Genomic DNA, 22,347 nt, shown 5'->3' with positions numbered 1-22,347 from the left:
AACTGATAGCTTTGTCATAATTGAGTAATGAGCTTAGGTATATCTTTGAAAATTCTATATAAATAAAATCAAAATTGAGTCCAAATGAATACCTTTTGAAAAGAAGGACTGAATTTACAAATGTACACCTAAAGCTTTAAATTAGATTTTATACAAGTAATAATATTATTATTAAAAAAAAAAAAAAACACTCTGGAGTCAAGTGTAGACAATTGAGTCTGGCATATTTCAGAGCAGTATAAATACCAAAGAAATAAGACTGTGGTATTTAAAGTGAACCAACATGAAGGAATCCTGCTTTTATGTTCTTTCTTTTACCTAAATCTTTATAAAAATTTAAGTGAAATGTTAAGAAACTTTCCTGATTAGACTGCAAGTAATGATGCAACCAAGGAAATACCCGCCAAGGCTTTGTCTTGGCATTTCAAAATAGGCTTAAATAACCTTGAAATTGAATGATGGATTTAAGTTTTCCTGAGTGATACTTTGCTGTATTGACTAAAACTGTCTTCCAAAGAAGTCATTTCAGAGTAGAGCTTTCAAAAGAAGGACACAATTCTTAACCTATTCACATTGTTTAATTTTGCAAGTGACCATGTGCCTGACATAAAAATCTTAATATTGTTCTCAGAAATTGATTCTTGACTCTACACAGCAAATCCTTATTATTTTTTGTTTTGACCCACTAGAAATGCTACCCACCAGAGTGGGTTTATATGCTCCTTGACTTAGTGCTTTACTCTATTCTCCCCACCCCCAGCATTACAAGTCTTGGCAGCCTTTGAAAAAATTCCATTTGAGAGAGCTTTTAGGAGGCCGAATGCTGACTTCACAACCAACAGCATCACAACCCAGTACTGGAATGCTGTCAGCCACCGGGCCCCTGCCATCATCTATGACTTTTATCTGCGGCTCACGGGGAGGAAACCCAGGTGAGAAGCTGGGACAATAGTTTTGAGAGTGTCTCTGCATGGAAAGTTAGGGCCCAGGCCTTAGCCTTCCTGTCAGCTGGGCATCAAAGGTGACAAGTGAATCATAATTTTTAAATTTTTTATTTTGCTTTAGAATATACTTGATTGACAATGTTGTGTTAGTTTCAAATGCAAAGTGATTCAGTTATATAATATATATACACATCCATTCTTTTTCAGATTCTTTTCCTATATAGGTTATCATAGAATACTGAGTAGAGTTCCCTGTGCTATACAATAGGTCCTAGTTGATATCCTATTTTATATATAATAGTGTGTATATGCTAATCCCAAACTCCACATTTATCCCTGCCCCCCACCTTTCCTCTTTGGAAACCATAGTGTCTTTTTGAAATCTGTGAATCTCTTTCTATTTTGTAAATAGGTTCATTTGTATAATTTTTTTTGATTGCACATATAAGTGATACCATATATTTTTGTCTTTCTCTGACTTCACTTAGTATGATCATTTCTAAATCCATCTATATTTCTGCAAATAGCATTATATAACATTCTTTTTATGGCTGAGTAAAATTCCATTGTATATATGTACCATGTCTTCTCTATTGATTCCTCTGTCAATGGACATTTAGGTTGCTACCATATCTTGGCTACTGTAAATAATGCTGCAGTGAACATGGGGGGTGTGTGGGGGTGCATACATCTTTTCAAATTTTGGTTTTCTCTGGATATATGCCCAGGAATGGGATTTCTGGACCATGTGGTAGTTCTATTTTTAGTTCTTTGAGGAACCTCCATAATGGTCTCCAGAGTTGTATCAAATTCCCACCAACAGTATAGGAGGGTTCCCTTTTCTCTTCACCCCATCCAGCATTTATCTACAGACTTTTTGATGGTGGCTTCGTCTCCGATTGGATCCCTAGCCTGGGAACCTCTCTATATGCTTGGGTGAGGCCCTAAAAAAAAAAAAAAAAAGACAAAAAAAGTGGTAAGAGTGGACATCCTTGTCTCATTCCTGATCTTAGCTGAAATTATTTCAGCTTTTCACCATTGAGTATGATGTTAGCTGTGGGTTTGTCATAGATGGTCTTTATTATGTTGAGGTAGTTTCCTCCTATGTCCACTTTCTGGAGGGTTTTTGTCATAAATGCATGTTGAATTTTGTCAAAAGCTTTTCCTGCATCTGTTGTGGATGATTGTATGGTTTTTATTCTTCAACTTGTTAATGTAATGTATCACATTGATTGATTTGCAGATATTGAAAATCCTTCTGGATTATGATGTATGATCCTTTTAATATATTGTTGGATTTGGCTAGCTAGTATTTTCTTGAAGATTTTTGTATCTATGTTTATCAGTGATATTGGCTTCTTACTTTCTTTTTTGTGATATCTTTGTCTGGTTTTGGTATTAGGGTAATGGTGGCCTCAGAGAATGAGTTTGGAAATGTTCTTTCCTCTGCAGTTTTTTGGAAGAGTTTCAGAAGGATCACTGTTAGCTCTTCTCTAAATGTTTGATAGAATTCACCTCTGAAGCCACCTGGTCCTGGATTTTTGTTTGTTGGAGGTTTTTTAAAAATATCTTCAACTTCATTACTCATGATAGGTCTATTCATATTTTCTATTTCTTTCTGGTTCAGTCTTGTGAGATTTTACCTTTTTAAGAATTTGCCCATTTCTTCTTGGTTGTTCATTTTATTGGCATATGGTTGTAGTAGTCTCTTGTGATCCTTTGTATATCTGTGATGCGGTTGTGCCTTCTCCTTTTTCATTTCTAATTTTATTGATTTGGGCCCTTTCTTTTCCTTCATAAGTCTGAGCCCCACATCAGGCACCCCAGTCTGGGGGTCTGGCAACAGGAGGAGAAGCCCCCAGAGCATTTGGCTTTGAAGGCCAACAGGGCCTGAGTGCAGGAGCAGCTCCACAGGGCTAGAGGAAACAGAGATGCCACTCTTAGAGGGTGCACACAAGGTTTCACATGCACTAGGTTCTAGAGCAAGGCTATCATTCCGTAGGAGCCTGGACCAGACCTACCTGTGGGTCTTGCAGAGTTTTCTGGGGAGGCAGGGACCCCAGGGAATCTTTATCATGTGAGCTCTTCCAGAGGGTGGGAACACAGCCCCATTCATCAGCAGATAGGCTGCCTAAAGTTGCCCTGAGCCCACAGCCACCATGCCTCAAAAAACACCCCTAGACACTGCTCTGCCTACCAGAGGGACAAGACACAGCTCCACCCACCAGTGATCAGCCACCAGTCCCTCACATTGGGAAGCCTGCACCAGCCCCTGGACCAACCTCACTCACCAGGGGCAGACACCTGAAGCACAAGGAACTACATTTCTGCAGTCTGTGGAATGAAGACCACAATACAGAAAGTTAGATAAAATAAGATGGCAGATAACTATGTCCCAGATGAAAGAACAAGAATAAATCCCCAGAAGAATAATTAATGACGTGTAGGTAAGCAATATACCTGAAAAAGAATTCAGAGTAATGATAGTAAAGATGATCTTGGAAAAAAATTGGAGGCACAGAAAAAACATACAAGAAATGTTTAACAGAGAGCTAGAAGATTTAAAGAACAAACACACACAGATGAACAATACAGTAATTTAAATGAAAAATACAATAGAAGAAATCAATAGCAGAATAAATGAGGGAAATAATGAATAAGTGAGCTGGAAGACAGAATGGTGGGAAAGAACTGCATGCAACAGAATAGAGAAAAAATAATGAAAAGAAATGAGGGCAGTCTAAGAGAACTCTGTGAAAACATTAAATGCACCAGCATTCAGTTTATGGGGGTCCAAGAAAGAGAAAAGAGAGAGAAGGGGCCTGAGAAAATATTTGAAGATATTTCCAGCCAAAAAATTTCCCTAACATAGGAAAAGAAACAATCACACAAATCCAGAAAGCATAAAGAGTCCCATACAGGATAAATGCAAGGAGGACCAGGCAATGACACGTTGTTTGAACTGACAAAAATTAAAGACAAAGAGAAAATATTAAAAGCAACAAGGAGTTCTCTTGTGGTACAGTGGGTTAAGGATCCAGCATTGTCAATCAGTGGCTTGGGTTGCTACTGTAGCATGGGTTCAAACCCTGGCTTGGGAATTTTCACATGCCATGAGTGCAGCCAAAAAAAAAAGCAACAAGGGAGAATCACCAAATAACATTAAAGGGAATCCCCATAAAGTTTTCAGCTAGTTTTTTAGCATAAACTCTACAGAGTAGAAGGGAGTGGCATGATATATTTAAAGTGATGAAAGGAGAAAAACCTACAGCCAAGAATACTCTACCCAGCAAGGCTCTTGGTTAGATTTGAAGGACAAATCAAAAGCTATAGAGACAAACAAAAGCAAAGAAAATTCAGCACCACCAAACCAGCTTTATGACAAATGCTAAAGGGACTTCTAAAAGTAGAAAAGAAGAGGCCGTAAGTAGAAACAAAATTATGAATGGGAAAGCTCACTGGTAGAGGCAGACATACAGTAAAGTAGGAAATAATCCATGTACAAATATGATGTCAAAACCAGTAGTCATGAGAAGAGGAGAGTACAAATACAGCATATTGGAAATGCATTTGAAATTAAGAGAGCAGCAACTTATAGAGACGGCTATATCAAAACCTCATAGTAACCATAAACCAAAAATCTACAGTAGATACACAAATAAGAAAATGCAAACAAATACTACACTAAGAATAGTCATCAAATCACCAGAAAAGAGAACAAAAGAGGAAGAGAAGAAAAAAGACATACAAAAATCCAAAATAACAAAATGTCAATAAGAACATACATATTGATAATTACCTTAAATGTAAATGGATTAAATGCTCCAACCAAAAGACACAGACTGGGTGAATGGTTACAAAAATAAGACCTATATATATGCTATCTACAAGGGTCCCAATTCGGATATAGGGACACACACAGACTGAAAGTGAAGGGATGCGAAAAGGTACTCCATGCAAATAGAAATCAAAAGAAAGGTGGAATAGCAATGCTCATATCAGACAAAATAGACCTTAGACTGTTATAAGAGACAAAGAAGGACACTGCATAATGATCGAGGTTTCAATCTAAGAAGAAAATGTAATAAGTGTAAATATATATGCACCCAACATAGGGGCACCTCAATATATAAGATAATTGCTAACAGCCATAAAAAGAGAAATTGACACTTACACATAGAGGGAGGCTTTAACATCCCGCTTACATCATTGGACAGGTCATCCAGGCAGAAAATCAAAAAGGAAACACAGGCCTTAAATGATGCATTAGATCAGATGGACTTAATTGATATTTATAGAACATTCCATCTGAAAGGAGAATACACATTCTTCTCAAGTGCACATGGAACATTCTCCAGGATAGATCACATCTTGGGTCACAAATCAAGCTTCAGTAAATTTTAAAAACTGAAGTCATATCAAACATCTTTTCTGACCACAACATTGTGAGATTAGTAATCAACTATACAGACAAACTGAAAAAACACAACTCATGGAAGCTATAAAACGTTACTAAATAGCCAATGGATCACTGAAGAAATCAAAGAGGAAATTTAAAAAAATACATAAAGACAAATGAAAACATAGTGATCCAAAACCTATGGCACACAGCAAAAGCAGTTCTAAGAGGGAAGTTTATAACAATATAATCTTATTGTATTGTTATAATAAGAAAGCTCTCAAATAAAAAAAACCTAACCTCATACCTACAGCAACTAGAGAAAGAAAAACTAACAAATCCCAAAAGAAAGAATCACAAAGATCATAGCAGAAATAAATGAAAGAGACATAATAATAGAAAAGATCAGTGAAACTAAAAGCTAGTTCTTTGCAAAGATAAAATTGAATCATATGTATATATATGTGTGTATGTGTGTGTGTGTGTGTGTGTATTTGTGTGTGTCCCCAATGGGGGACAAACACACAAAGCAGTATTAATGAGAAGCCCCAAAGGACCCCTACTTTAAAAATCCTTTGTCATAAAGATGTTAAATGTTAAGGAACTTGTTTGATGAATTCAGCAAATAATCATCCACCTAAAAAGTAAGGCAACTGAGATTGTGTCTAGAATTTTCTAATTATTAGATAACCTTAACATGTACAACAATTGTAATAGCCTCACATATACACATAGGAGGATGAATGATGATCTCATTTCCATTCTCTCAACAACTCAAGGAGAATATTCCCATCATCCCAATTTTACAAGTGAAGAACTAAAAGCTAAGAGAAGAAGAGTTCCTGTTGTGGCTCAGAGGAAGTGAACTCGACTAGTATCCATGAGGATGTGGGTTTTGATCCCTGGCCTCATTCAGTGTGTTAAGGATCTGGCATTGCCACAAGCTGTCGTGTAGGTCACAGATGTGGCTCCGATCTGGCGTTGCTGTGGCTGTGGCGTAGGCTGGCAGCTACAGCTCCAATGGACCCCTAGTCTGGGAATTTCCATATGTCATGGGTGCAGAAAAGTGACAAAAAGTGTTAAAGAAACCTGAGCTCAATTACTACCACCTGGAAATGAGTGGTGAGTAGAGGGAACAGGTAGAGTGAAAGTGTGCTGATGCTGAGACAACTCTGTCACCCTCTAGCTGTGCGACTTAAGACATGTCCTTTTCTACCCCTGTCTCACTTGAATATTATGTGTCTGAGGAGTGATGATTATCATAATTACCAAAGGCAATTCCTGCCATCAAGAATCAGAAGCATGAACAGTGTTGCCTTTCGTGGTGGCCCTTTTTAATGGAAGAAGTCTCTCTCAGCAAATAACTGAAACTTAGGCAATGTAGAATTTATCCAGAGTTTCAGAGACCTTACTTTGAGTTCGTAACTTGTTAATTGCCAGTTTCTTCTTGGGCAAGGTGAAAGAGGGGATACTGTGGCTGTGGGAAAATATTTGTATGACAGGCTTTATTAAACAAAGATGGGAAAAGAAGAAAAACCAAACATTGCTGGCAGAAATGCAAAAGCCTTTAAATTATATCAGAGTTGGGAAAATACCTGGATAAAGAAGAAAGTTCAGTAAGTAGAAAAGAAGAACAGAAGAAAGAGCCCAACCAAAATATTTAAGTATTTTGTTTGTTAGAAATTAAATCGTGATATTTGTGGGCAATGGGTAGGTTTGTTTTACAATAGGAATTTTAAGAATAATCTTCATGGCAGAAAATGTTAGGATCTTTCTGGAGCCTTTCCTTCCCCAGATATGTTTGTGCGTCATTGTCTATGCATTTACAACTCTCTCTCTCTCTCTCTCTCTCTCTATATATATATATATATACACACACATATATATATATACACATGCATATACATATATAGACATATACATATGCATATATATACATATACACATATACACGTACATGTATATTGCTTTGCAGTAAATATGTGCATCTGTACATGTATAAATCTATCCTACATGTTTTCTTTTTCACTTAATGTTCCATGGAAGTCTAAGCCGTTCCACTAGTACTGGCTTTCTTCTCCCCCTATTGCAAACAGTGAGCCAACTTGTGTTTTTTCCTAGAATGTGCCTTCAGGTCTGGGGAGGATGCTGAGGAGTGGGATTGCTAGATTGGAGGATTTCATGAAGGAAAGCTCTGTCAGTGTACATTACCGCAACAGCATGTTAAAGTACAAATCTCTTCTTTCTCACCCTCATTGATGCTTTGCAAAAATCAGTCTTTTGAATTGTCAAACTAATGACAAGGACAAGCTTATGTCACTTTGACTTGCATTCCCTTGATTGTTGGATGGGCTGGGCCTTCATTTGTGTATTGAACATTTAAGTTCTCTGTGCTATGAGTCACCTGCTTCCATTTCCCATGTATTTTTAAATTTTTTTAATTGAAGTGTAGTTGATTTAGTGTTTCAGGTATACGGCAAAGTGATTCAGTGATACACATTTTTTAAATAAAAATGTATTGAAATCATATCAATTCCATCAGGGTTGTAGAATGGCTAAGATTGTCTGGGCTGCGATAATAGAATATGAGACTGGGTATCTTATAAACAACATTATTCACAGTACTGGAGACTGGGAAGTCTAAGATCAAGGTGCTGGTAGATCTGCTAAGGGCCCACTTCCTGGTTCCCAGACAGCTGTGTTGTCTATGTGTCCTCACACACTTTCAGGGTTAAGGGAGCTTTCTGGGGTCTCTTTTATAAGGGCATTTCCCACTTCCCAATGTCTCCTTCTCGAAGTACTATCACATTAGGAGGAACAGGTTTCAGCATATGAATTTTGAAGGGATATAAATAATCAGTCTATAGCAAAGATGTTAAAAAACGATAGCTAAATGGGCCCCTATCATGATGCTCATAGTGAGTCTACCTTCTTGCCTAAGAAATTCCCATGATACAATGAGAGAAATACCTCTTGAGTCATCGAGGATATGCACAGTAGGATTGGACCAGAAATAAAAGCAAATTTCCAAAATAGCATAATAAGTCATTATTTGGTCAACTATAGTAATCGCTATTACCAAGATTAGCCTAAGACAAAAATAAAATATTCTATAGGTTAAAGGTGATTTATAGTCAGAAAACAGCTTTGGGCATTAGCTATGTTACTTTGTCCTTATTAATTCTTCTATAAAATGAAGATAAATAATATAGAGGAGTTACCTGGTGGCACAGTGGGTTAAGGATCTGGTGTAGTCACTGCTGTGGCTCACATCATTGCTGTGGCACAGGTTTTATCCCTGGCCCAGGAACTTATGCATGACACAGCTTGGCCAAAAAAAAAAAAGTAGAAAAGTACAGATCCTGACTACCTCACAGAATCATATTATGAGGATCAAATAAGATGGCATATGAAAGTTGCTTTTTATAAATTGTTATAAAATTAGGAAGTTCAAATAGCAGAGCTAGTCAAGGGATTAGAAGATATGGTTCATCTTAAGTAATTAGACACAGGGGGTGAAATTACAAAAGCAGAGGCATTTTGAGGTCCATCAAGTCCATTAAGTCCACCAAGACTTTGGCTTTGACTCTTATCATATGATTATGGACACTTAATCTTTCTTAAGCTTATTTGCCCATTCATATAAATGCAGATAGATGACTACCTAACACAGATGTTATAGGGTTTGGTGCAGATATTTTAAAAAATTATCAGTATTATACCTGAGTCGATTATTAACAAATAAATCTACTCTTAAATCTGCATTACAGTTAACAACTGTTTTCAGTTTACCAGAAGCTAAGAGTCGCCATTTCTGCTTGGAAGTTATATACTGAGACCTTGAATCAATCAATTTAAAAAAAAAAAATCCAAGAACATACAATAAAGAGAAATGTTTTCTTATTGTCTACCTCAGAATTCAAAGAATGAACAGTATGCCATTAACGGTGGATATCTGGCTCAGCTTTTAAAACGTTTGTAGCTCTTGAGCAAGAGACGGTAGAAAAGAGGAAGAGAATAAGTTTGGTGGTAATAAAGTGCCTGATAGAACAAGCTCCTTTAGATTCATCCCCTTCCCTCCTTTCAACAGAGTTAACGTGAAAGAAAAAAGAATAAGAGTTTTAATAAGGAATTGGGAGAAAGAGGGAAAAATTATGTTCACATCTTTTTTTTTTTCAAACATTTTCACATATCCCTAGAGAGTAGCAGGGGAGCAGCCATGTGTGGTGCATTGATATTTGCTCCTGTTTAACCTTTTACCTCAGGATGACAAAGCTCATGAATCGGCTTTTAAGAACTGTTTCCATGCTGGAGTATTTCATCAACCGGAGTTGGGAATGGAGCACAGACAACACCGAAATGCTGATGTCGGAGCTGAGTCCCGAGGACCAGAGAGTGAGTACAGCACTGACTTAACAGGAAAGCCTTACTCATTCAGAATTTAGAATTATTCAACCTGGAAAGCTGATGAATTAAGGAAGTTTTAGTTACATACACAGAATCAATCTTTCTTTTTTTCTTTTTCTTTCTCCTTCCTTCCTTCCTTCCTTTTCTTTCTTTCCTCCTAAGAAAATCAGTGAATGCTAACATTTTCCTGCAACACAATTGCAGTAAATAATATAGGTAAGAGATCTGGGTTCTTAGCCTTTGGTTAGATCCTCACTGCTGTTCTGCAGTCCTGTCCCATAGACTTTGTTTCAATCCTAAGCACCGCTATCTTTCTGCTAACCTCCAAAACATATGACTTCAATGAAAAAAAATTTTTATTGCTTAGAAACTCTCTCATCAGCTGTTCCTGTCAAATTAAAATCGTTCTGTATCTCCAAAGCTTCAGTTCCTTATTTCTTATCTTTTTAAAGCTAACCCCTCCTCCTCTGCATTCTAGCCCATCTAAGACCTTCTTTCTCTCTAGCACTGTCAGTCTTCCTCCATATAATGCTTATCTTTGACAGTCTAGACTTCTGTTTCTCAAGACAGGCCTTCACTTTAATTGCTCAGTATTAGTGCTTCTTAGTCACAAACATTAAGTCCTGAAACCTTAACATATTCTGAAATTCACAAATACAGAAATCTTCTATACTGCTGACATGTCCCAAGCTTTGTTTTTGCAGTTACTTGTCCCCTGAGCATATCCTTAGTTTTCAATTGTTTTAAAGTTTTCACGCTCTTGGTGGACATTTTCCACTAAAATTTCTTTTAAAAAGAAAAGTTTCTTGATTTATCTTGTGCTTGTCCGTATGTAGAGGAAACCAAGTCAAAATGAGAAGTAAATGTCAGATGCTACAGCTAGCCTCACCTGCCAGCTCCTACATACCAGCCTCATAAAGCATGATTCAAATCCAAGTCCTAGAATTACTTCACACCATGAAACCTAAGGGTTACTTGCAGTCAGATATTATAAATGTTATATTAACTAACCAGTTGAGATTTAGAGGGATATTTTAACTGAATTATTGCTGAGTAACTCTAAAATTGACATGAAATAGAGCTTTTTTCAGAAATGTTTACATACCTTGTATAGACAGAACTCTTCTAAGCACCTTTGACATGCATGGATAATGATCAACCAGCTTACTTAAAAAAACATAAAAAAACAAAAACGCCTCAAGCTATTATAAATTACTTTAAAAATTAGCTTCAAATATGTAGGCTTATCTTTACCGCATTTTTCCCATGGTATTTACCCATCCAAATAATTCAAAAGATAATAAGCTTAGAGTTTCATTTTTGACACTTTACAAATATTTTAAGCTAAAAAAACCTAAAAATTTGGTGAAAAAAGAATCAAAATGCAGTGAGTTTAACACATGCTTTCAAAATATCTTAGCAAAGTTAATAATAGTCCTGAATACTTGCCAAATTCTGGCATGCCTCAGAATTCAGTTTGATTTGCCCTATGGAATGAGGATTCCAAACTAGGGCTTCATTGAAACCTAACTTAAAATATGGAATAGTATAAAAATAAATGTCTTCCCAATCTAGGTGCTTTGGAACTACTTAAAAATTTAAATGTGAAAAACAAATTAAAAAATAAATAAAAATAAATGTCTTTGTTTATATAGATAAGTAACATTTAGTAATACTGTGGAAAATAAACATATCCATACCAAGTAATACAGAATTACTTTTGGAAAGCAATTCAGCTTTTGGATAAGCCTCTGAAGCTCTCTGCAACTCAGTCTCATCTGCCTTGTTAATATTCCAACTTATTTCACAAAGATTTGAGATAACTTGCAATGAAAACAGGTAATAAAAGAACAAGACAAATAAAACATCAAACTAGGGAAAATATGTATTAAAATATGAAGTCAAGAATGAGAATGAAAAAAAAGAACACTCATGTAGTCTATGCAATACTACTAAGCCAGTACAGTTAGGCAGTGAATTTGTTCTTAAGATTTTCGGTGGCAAAGTGAAAAGGAAATAATTTCATAGCATTTTCTGTCTTAAGAGGAGAAAATACACTTGTGTTCTAAGAAGCAAAGCTTTTCTTACCACTCTAAATGTTTCTGAAGGGATTTAGTAGCATACCAAGAGACATGATGGATAACATCTCTAAAGTAAATATAGAATATAAATTCTAAGTTAGTGCTTAAGACTTTGCTTTTCAAAGTTTACCTTAATCAGCATAAAGAAGTAGTGATATTGTAGCAAAGGAAAAGACATAATTTGTTTTAGTAACTAACACATTATTCTATCACTTTAAAAATTTAGCCCTCATTTACTTGAAATAAAATTGGCTTTACCAGAATAATACCAGTTCCTTCAAATTTTCTAGACTTCCTAAAGGTCAAGCGTATGTGCTTGAACCATGTTGAAATATTCCTATGTATGGAGTTCCTGTTGTGTCTCAGCAGTAATGAACCTGATTAGTAGTATCCATGAGGATGTGGGTTCAATCCCTGGCTTTGTTCGGTGGGTTAAGGATCTGGCATTGCCATGGCTGTGGCATAGGCTGGCAGCTGCAGCTCTGATTCCATCCCTACCTAGCCTGGGAATTTCCATATACTGTGTGTGTGGCCCTAAAAAAAATAAAAAATAAATAAATAAAATATTCCTATGTAAGTGGTAATCCATATTGTCACTGCCTTTAAAAATAACAGCTCAAATATCTCTTTTGGAGGGATACAGCCAAAATCTTCCAAACTGAACATCATTCATTTATGTAAAAGAAACTTCATCAAATGGACACAGTAATTGTCGACAGTACAATTCTGACATTCCATAATGTCTTCTTCCCTTTCAGGTATTCAACTTTGATGTGCGCCAGTTGAACTGGTTGGAATACATTGAAAATTATGTTTTAGGAGTTAAGAAGTACTTACTGAAAGAGGATATGGCTGGGATCCCAAAAGCAAAGCAACACTTAAAAAGGTAAGTATAACTCATTAGTTAATATTTCTGAGCATTTGCCACGTGTATCTGATTTATACCAGACATGAAATTTGAGTAGGGGAGAGGATGAATTAATATTTTGACCTTTATACTATGTCCTATAATTCACTGTTTCATTTTGACCTCATCATAACCCTATGAGGCAGGTATTATTTTTGTTATCCCATTTTTATCAAAGAGCTATTTAAGTTCAAAGAAGGTAAGTGGGCAAGTCACACATTGTAAGTGCAGGAGCCAGACTTGAACCCAAAGTTCTGTTTCCTTTTACCACACATCCTGTCCTAATGTGATATAAAGAATACTCAACAACAGGAAAACTATTTGAGCTAGTTAACATGGCAAATCAATTAACCACTCTGCAAATCCTTCAACTGACTTAAATTTCTTCCAATAATTAATCCTTAAGGGACTTAGCCCCCTTGTCCATTATAAAGGTCCTTCAAAGCCTCCCATCGTGGCTCAGCAGAAACGAATCCAACTAGTATCCATGAGGATGCAGGTTTGATCCCTGGCCTCACTCAGTAGGTTAAGAATCTGGCGTTGTCATGAGCTGTGGTGTAGGTCGCAGATCTGACTCATATCCCGCATTGCTGTGGTAGCTGTGGTGTGGGCTGGTGGCTACAGCTCCAATTCGACCCCTAGCCTAGGAACTTCCGTATGCCATGGGTGCAGCCCTAAAAAGCAGAAAAAAAAAAAAAAAGTATTTCATGACTTTTCACCTAATGCTTTTAATTTCACTTGATCATTGCCTATATCCAGAATTTCATTAGGAATTGCAGAATTGATAGTCTGTCATTCTTTCTGCATTTATTAGCTAGAATCTCTCTAAAGAAAAACTTTTCCTGAAATGCAGTTCATCCAGGAAAACCAAGACATGCTTAATTCTTTTCCTTTACTAATTTGCAAAGTAATAATAAATTGTTGTCCTCACAACCTTCAAAAAAATTATAGGGACAAAGAATTATAGCAGTCTGGCATAATTCTGGAAGAAGCAAAGGGTTTTTAATGCAGATGATAAGGGTGGGAAAAGTAAATTGCAGAGAGGAACCTTGAACAGCATGCTAAAAACTTTAGAACTTACCCTCTATTGAACAAGAACCAGTGAAGATTTGTGATATATAGTAATACTATCTAAGTACACTTAAGAAATATTTATCATGCTAGTCATATTTATAAAACCGTTTAAAGCAGAGAGGTGTGAGAAATAGAAACTACTCAGGGGAATATCATAGAAACAAGATTACTCAGAAGGAATGTAGTGGAAATGAAAGATATCAAAATCAAAAGACTACCAGGTCATGCCACATGCCCTGTGAGCACTTAATTATTTGCTGGTCATAACTAGGAAGAGATATGTTCATGTTTCATATAACATTGAAAAGTATTTGGTACTGTTTTCGACTTTGGTTGTGTTTGTCTGTTCTCAGGCTCCGAAACATTCACTACCTCTTTAATACTGCCCTCTTCCTCATCGCCTGGCGCCTTCTCATTGCAAGATCTCAGGTGGCTCGGAACGTGTGGTTCTTCATCGTGAGCTTCTGTTACAAACTCCTCTCCTACTTTAGGGCGTCCAGCACACTCAAGGTCTAAGAAAACTTGGCAAACGTCTCTTACCTGGAACCTCTCAGATACCTCCAAAACAGCAACTGTAGTTCTCAAGATTAGAAAGTAATAGTTATGCCCAAGTTCGTTACTTGTCAAATGTGCTGTCATGTATTCATCCTTATTTAACTATATATTTTTATTTCAGTGAGAGAAGGAAAGCATATCCTAGTCTATCATCATACGTGTTTTAGGAAAAAATTGTTTCCTAATTCTCTGCCCTTAAATGTAAAACACCAGAGTAGAGCCATCTTCCCATATGCAGCTTTTTTTCCTCCATGAGGGGACTACTTTCAACTCAACAAACATGGAACAGTGAGCTATGCTAAAAAAAGACAGTTCTACCTTGGAAACCTTGGTGTACTCAGTATGAAGGTTTAAAATCAAGGTAAGTAGAGGAAGGTCTCAGCATCCTCAAAAATGCTGTAACAGAAATAATTCTCCACTGAAGTTTCTGCTTTCTTTTTATGTTACACCATGGAGTCTTGGTTGAAGGCTGGGGGAATTAGAAAAGTGGTTTCACATTTAATATTTTCCTTAACTAAACTCACTTCTAAAACCTAAAATGAACCAAGAGGTATAGATAATTATGTATAGAAAGAGGGCTCAAGCATATTTTCATTGGGACTCAGTTTATTATGCTTTTAAGTAAAAATGAATTCTCATAATTTGAATTAAACAACTATTATTTCCAAATCTTTTGACCACAAGTTTTCCTGATAATTTTCTCTTAAGAATTTCCCTCCTGTTCATCAGTCTCCAAATCCCTTATATTTAAGCTTCTATTGCTCAGGCCTCACTTAGAGTGAGTAATATCTGAGGAAGGTCCTAGGCTAGAATCATACAAAACCCAAGCTTCTGACCTTTGCCACTGAGGAAAGCAAAATTTCAAATAAAATTTTAAATGCTAGCTTTAATCTTTCACCAGAAATTGCTAGTAACTTGATCACTCCAGTTGCAGAATGTTACCTGTACAATGTGTAGAAGATAGACTTCATCACATGACTCTAAGTTTAGAAAACAGGTGTTGTTTTGTTTTAAAATATTTTTTTGTATAATGCAAATGAATTAGTGAAAACTATTCTCAAATTCCCATATAAATGTTGTTCCAACTTTCCTCATATATGTAGAGGTGAGTGCAAGTTGGATTGCAATAGTTCATGTTAAAAACATGGAATATGATTCAGATTTAGTACCTGGGCCTAAGCAACTAAAAATAATCACAATTACTAGATAATTACACAAGCATAAAATGTTAACAATGCCATTTATGCTCACTTTCCAGAATAACTGGTTAATAATTGGAAAGGCATGTCCCGGTGATCAAAGTGTTTAAGGACCACGAGGGCAGCTTCTGGCCCAATGTTACTTGGGAATTTTTTCAGAACCCCGTAACAGGCATCTGGGGGGGAGACTCTTCTGGGCAATGTCTTTCCCAATTTCACCTAAGTTCTGGGAACTACTTTCCAGGGCAGATAACTCAGCTCTGAAACAAAGCACCTGGTGATCTTCTGTTTGAGATGTTTGTATAATACTTTTGAGTTACACTGATTAAGGTATAAACTATAGATATGATAAAAATGAAATCAAGATATAATTCAATTAAGATGGATAAAACTAATAGTTCTAAGAGTTTACTATCTTTTGATTACTGTGTGCTTCACCAATAAATTCCACTGATCAAGTATTCACATTTGACTTTCAATTAAATGAAAATTTGAATTAAAAATGGTTTTCTCTCTTCTCATATCTTTAATTGCTGACCACTGCCAATAGCGCTCCTCCCTCCTCCCTAGAAAAATGACACAATTTAAAGAAACCATATGAATATAAATTAACACATACCTATAATGCCTCAATCTATCTGACACCATTAATAGGGTTACATTTATGTGCTAAAGTATGTTTTACCTGTGGCATTAGGGAAATGGCACAAAATTCTCTTATGATGAGTGAGCAGTAAAAGTAGTTATCTGTACCAAAGAAAATCCCTTATTTTACATCAAGACCAATTAACAATTACTTGAGTACCTCATATACACAATCCAATTAGAACCTTCTACTTTTGGGGAAAGGGGGATGGTAAGTACAAAGAAAAGGTATATTTAAAAAGAAGGTTTGATAATCCCTGTATTTTGCACCCAACAAAATACCTGATATAGTAACAAACATGACAGAGTTGAAGATAGTCAGCACCTGAGGCAATTTTTTTATACTAGAAAAAAGTTTTCTGATGGGCACACCAATCAGAAAAAAACATTTCTCACAATTAATTGTATACTAACCTAACATCATCTCCAGTTAAACAGCTCATTTAAATAACTGATTTAGAATCTCAAGGTAAACAGACTGACCTGAGGAGGGACGAACACACAAATAGTGTGTTATCTCACAGTGAACATAACAAAGTAGGTCAGCCTAATTCCCAAGAATATCAGTAATTTTCAAAGTTCTCATGAATGACATGCAAATTTCTACGTAGCTCTTTTTCTCTGGAACTACAAATCTAATAACTATGTTCTGGGAACATAAGCAGCTGTCTATAGTAAAAAGTAACAATTGTCCCATGTGCCCACAGAGAGGTATGGAAAAATACTCACTGCATAGAAATATGTATTTTTTTAAATGTAACAAAATAAAACTAGAAAATTCTGGTTTTAAGATGTAACAGGCTTGAGACACAGGAGGGCCCTGTGAGGTGTAAATAAATTATGGCAAAAGATACTTAACTGAAACTGAGTTTTAATAGCTAGGAACAGCTGACACATAGATAAATATTTTAGGTGTGTCCCCAATTTATGTGTAATAGCAGTTCCAAGATGGACTGTGAAGGGGTTGGAGAAATGTGAAGTTGGGCAACTTTCATCAATCCTAGAAAAATACCTTTAAGAAATTAAAAGTGGAGTTCCTGTCATGGCGAAACGGAAACGAATCAGACTAAGAACCATGAGGTTGCAGGTTCGATCCCTGGCCTCACTCAGTGGGTTAAGGATCCAGTGTAGCCATGAGCTATGGTGTAGTTTGCAGACGCGACTCAGATCTGGTGTTGCTGTGGCTCTGGCATAGGCCGGCGGCGGCAACAGCTCCGATTAGACCCCTAACCTAGGAACTTCCATATGTCATGGGTGTGGTCCTAAGATATAGCCCTAAGAGGACAAAAAGACAAAAAAAAATTACAATAATACAAGAAATCACCAAATTGACTTGCATAGTTTCTTGAAAACAGAATAGAAAAAAATTTACAAAGTATTTATTACATAATTATATGCTCTGCTGCTGAAGATCTGCTTTAGTATGTAGCTTTCATCAATGTATACTTTCCCCCACACCTTCTTATTGAGTTTTACCCTAAAATTATACAAATAGAATGAGTTATGATATTTGAGAGTCGTCAATCTAATATCTTTTGGTAAATACTGAAATAGAATCTTTGGAATTGACAAAACTTTAAATGTTCTGCTGATTATAATCTTATAGTCAACTGTTTAGATTTATATACTAAATCAACTCAATTTTCATCACTCATTCCTTCTTAACACAGACATAACATAAATCCAATCTCATACATCAATTTAGCTCCATCTAAAGCAAAAGAAAATGAAACTGAGTGATAAAGAGTGCTGCAGTTTTCCTAGGAGGAAAAAGAAGTTCAAGTATGAGGAACTGAGGCTTATTTGGGGGAACATGATTGTAAAAGGACAAAGAAATCATTGTATAATTTGTTGTTTTATTTGAGTCCAAATGTTTACGATTGAGACACTGGGTCTGTTTGTGTTTTTTCCTTTTAGAACAAAAACTATAAGAAAAAATATCCAAGGCAGTTTGTTTCCTACTCTTAAAATAATTCTAAGTGATTTCATCACTAAGATATTTCAAAAGGAAGGGAAACTACAGTAAAGAAAGAGTACTTGGATATTAATCCAAGCATCATAACATAAGGTAGTGAAGAGACAGTGATCTATTTGAATAATGCTGACAAAGAGTGACTCACTTTGGCTTGAAGGTTTGTGCTAGAGCTCCAAACAGAAAGGGAAGAACTTAAGTACGAGGCTAAAGGGCATGATGAGATGATGAGATTTTAAAAGTCCTAAGGCTCATTCGAATGTTTCTCAAACTTAAGATTCAAAGTTTTAATTTTGAAGCAAAGAAGATGAATTTACTTTTTTTTGTCTTTTTTCCATTTCTTGGGCCACTCTCATGGCACATGGAGGTTCCCAGGCTAGGGGTCGAATCGGAGCTGTAGCCACAGGCCTACGCCAGAGCCACAGCAACGCAGGATCCGAGTCACGTCTGCGACCTACACCACAGCTCACAGCAACGCCGGATCGTTAACCCACTGAGCAAGGGAAGGGACTGAACCCGCACCCTCATGGTTCCTAGTCGGATTCGTTAACCACTGCGCCACGACGGGAACTCCTAAATTTACTTTTTGATACTTGAATTACTAACCCAAGACATAGAAAGACAATGCGTAATATAGCTCTACTTATACCATTAAAAAATTAGGTGATCTTAGTCATTATGAATCCAAAGTTAAGTTTGCATTAAAGATTATAAATTTTGCACTAGTAAATAATTTACCATAAAAATCCAGTGCTTTATATCATAAAATGTATATGAGAAAAGTGTAGTATTAATCATCTAAGTTAAAAATTAGAATAATTTTGTAATTATAATATTGTGTCAAGCTTTTCCAAAGAGGTAGTTTGAAGTTTACAAATAATGCAGCAGAGAATTAATCACCTAAACATTTCATCTCTTTTTATAGGCCAAAGTATGCAAACAGTTAAAAAAACTCACTTCACAAAATTTGAGATCTCAACTTTTAAAATATTTGGATGGAATATGTACATACAGATATCATGAATTCCCTAATAAAAAGGACTGAGTAATAAAGTTAGGTATTCTGTTGGAGGCAGGCATAAGCCCAGGCATAAGCCAAGGCTACATAATAGGTGGTAGGGTGTTCTATGCAATGGAAATGAAATATGTGGTTGAGTAAAAAGCCCTAATATATCTTAACACGCTAGTATATTTCATCCACTATACAAAGAACTGGTCAGAAACTCAATACTTAGACTGTCCCAAATCTGACTCTGATTATTTGAGGAGTTTCAGATGGAAATCTTTAACTTTTAAAATGGAATCAATGGCAAAGTAGGATTTTGTTTCAAAGAAATTCCTTTTATAGTCAGTTTTAATGGGACAGATTAATTCCATTAAAATTTTAATATGGTATTTGTAGAACATGGAAACAAAACATATATATATGGAAACTATATATATATATATATGCCAAAATAATTTTAAAATCCTTCTTAAAGATACTGTTATAATGCTAATTAAAAGAAAATAATTCTAAATATAGCCTTTCCTATTTTTTTTTTTTGTCTTTTTGCTATTTCTTGGGCCGCTCCCGTGGCATATGGAGGTTCCCAGGCTAGGGGTCGAATCGGAGCTGTAGCCACCGGCCTACGCCAGAGGCATAGCAACGCAAGATCCGAGCCGCGTCTGCAAACTACACCACAGCTCACGGCAATGCCGGATCATTATTAACCCACTGAGCAAGGGCAGGGATTGAACCGGCAACCTCATGGTTCCTAGTCGGATTCATTAACCACTGTGCCACGACAGGAACTCCACTTTTCCTATTTTAAAAAAACCTGAAACTTAGTTGAACTTTCTGACAAGCAGATTCACAGAACCAACCTTCAGTCTAAAATAGCTAAAATTCTAATTCTTTCTGATTAAAATTCCTTTTCCTAGTCTAACTTCATTGGAAATAATAAAGAAACCAGAAATACAGAGAAGGCCATTCATTATTTGGAATTTTCTGGATTCAAAAAATTTTCAAAGCATGTTTGTCACCTATTTAATCAATTAACCTAATGGTTCTTAATGATAAACTATATTTTAAACAATGATGCTTCTGTTATTATTTGCAAAATACCATTCTACATACACTTTAACTGCAAAGTAGTTTTATCAGTATTTCTCCTTCTCTTCATTACATTATCTGCCCCAATCATTTTCAAGGAAATATTTTTTTCTTTTACCTTGTAAAAGAAATTTGAAAAACTTTTAACTTGTGATGTCCTATTCTCTGAAAACCACCATTTTAAATCTAGTCTCTTAGTCTTGGCCTTTTGTTTCCCCACTTCACTAAATGATTTAAATCATGAAAACTGACTGATGATTCTTCTACTATCATTAAGTACTACAAAAGGAAAAATGATGTTGGCACACACATTCCAAATTTAGTTTTTAAAGGTATCTGAGTAATATACCTCTCTCATTATTTTTAATCTTTTACAGTTTAGAAATTTAAAATCAACCTTTAAAATACTAAGAAAGCTAGACTAACACAATCCATGTCACATTCAGGACACTCTGCATATACTTCTTTCATAACACAGTTTTACAATTTAACAGACATTGTTTTAATATGATAATCTCTCAGAGCTGATATTATCTTATTTTACTTAAAATATTTGCCTCAGACTTCTATTTTACTTAAAGTTACCCTGTTGCCCACTCATCACAACACATACAAAATATTCTACTTTTCCTCTTAATATTTTACTGATGATAAAATGATAATTTTTATCATTAGTAGATCTTTTAATTACTCATCCCTTACTCCTAAAGTATAGCAATAATAAGGATCAGATGAGGAAACTCAGCATCTTTTTCTTTTTATGGCCACACCCACGGCATATGGAAGTTCCCCAGCCAGGGACTGAATCTGAGCTTCAGCCATGACCCAAGCCACAGCTGCATCAATGCTGGACCCTTTAAACTACTGCACAGGGCTGGGGATCCAACCCACACCTCCACAGCAACCCACGGCACTGCAGTCATTCTTAACCCATTGTACCATGGCGAGAATTACTCAGCACCTTTTTTAAACATGTACTTTCTTCTCCCTATATAAGTGCCCACTGTATAATTTGTGAGTAATACCTCTATTACATACTACAGCATCTATGGACCTGCCCCTTATAAGAATTTACCTTAGTCTTTCACGACCTTGCCTTGAATAATCAGAAAAGTCAACAGCCAGAGTTTAAAGAAAAGTAGTCCTAAAACCAAATTACTAGGTAAAAGGTCTTGTCATTATGGCTTAACAGTAATATGGCTGTAACATAAGAACACCTCCCTCTTTTACTTTATTAAAAATGTGACCTGACCACACTTTTTTAAAGTTTAGACTAGTTTTCCATATGTTTTACATATTTTATTCTGACATCATATCTTTTAAAAACAAAGAGATGCAAACATTTGCACTTATCAATGCCTTTTTCTTTAAATGTGGTTTGCTTCTTTCCTTCAGGCTCTTTGTCATCAAGAAGGTCTGATTTCGATACAGCCCATTTGCTATGAAAATATCAGAAGGGGTCATCTTCAAAGCAATACTCCAGTTGGGCTTATTCACTGATTAGATTAGCTGCATAATTTCTTCTGGGACATTTGTAACAGACACGACAAGTATAGGATTCAGTTTGGGTTTTTTTCCTTTTTTTCTCTATGTGAGAATCCTGCTTCTTAATTCATGTTTTCTTTGACTATATTGCACAATATTTTATTATTAAAAAAGGTTTTATGTCTCAGGCAAAAAGTTTTTCTCCTTTACTTGGGAGGCGCTAATGTGTATTATTTTCTAAAAGAGGTAAGTGGTTGTCTGTGTGGCCATCTTCATAGGGAACCTGGGGACCAAAAAAAAAAAAAAAAAGACCAAATGTTAGTTTTACTCCTTACACTATTTCCTCTATACACAATGCTTTATTTTGGGCAATTTACTTCTGGGCAAAGAGCTACTATTTAACAATGATACTATGACTAAGAGATCAGCACCATTTATACTATACCACTTACAGAATTGACGGGTTTGTAGGCTCCAAGTCTGAAACGACAGTAAATTATTTCAACTATAAATTTTCCAATTCCATGTAGCATGCCTATAATGAAAAATAAGTTTATGTTTTTAATTAAATTATGCTTGTTACA

At 35.8% G+C, this 22,347-nt stretch overlaps 2 protein-coding genes across 6 annotated transcripts in view; one reads left to right on the top strand and one right to left on the bottom strand.

Moving 5' to 3' along the window:
- The window catches only part of FAR2 (fatty acyl-CoA reductase 2), a 175,522-nt gene extending 160,475 nt beyond the window's left edge, over positions 1-15,047 (top strand). For all 4 annotated transcript variants that reach the window (XM_047787306.1, XM_047787304.1, XM_047787305.1 and 1 more), the window contains 4 exons: positions 761-932; positions 9,609-9,738; positions 12,590-12,717; positions 14,166-15,047. In XM_047787306.1, coding sequence (XP_047643262.1) covers positions 761-932; positions 9,609-9,738; positions 12,590-12,717; positions 14,166-14,328 — 593 coding nt within the window. In that variant the 3' untranslated portion in view covers positions 14,329-15,047. The remainder of the gene's footprint in view (positions 1-760; positions 933-9,608; positions 9,739-12,589; positions 12,718-14,165) is intronic.
- Positions 15,048-21,562: 6,515 nt separating this feature from the next.
- Positions 21,563-22,347, bottom strand: part of ERGIC2 (ERGIC and golgi 2) — a 48,538-nt gene continuing 47,753 nt past the window's right edge. For both annotated transcript variants that reach the window (XM_047787301.1, XM_047787302.1), the window contains 2 exons: positions 22,216-22,298; positions 21,563-22,046 (listed from right to left, as the gene is read on the bottom strand). In XM_047787301.1, the coding sequence (XP_047643257.1) occupies positions 21,984-22,046; positions 22,216-22,298 (146 nt within the window). In that variant the 3' untranslated portion in view covers positions 21,563-21,983. The remainder of the gene's footprint in view (positions 22,047-22,215; positions 22,299-22,347) is intronic.

Source organism: Phacochoerus africanus, chromosome 7, assembly GCF_016906955.1.
Source record: "Phacochoerus africanus isolate WHEZ1 chromosome 7, ROS_Pafr_v1, whole genome shotgun sequence".
Lineage (NCBI taxonomy): Eukaryota > Metazoa > Chordata > Mammalia > Artiodactyla > Suidae > Phacochoerus > Phacochoerus africanus.
This window is presented reverse-complemented; position numbering and strand designations above follow the sequence as displayed.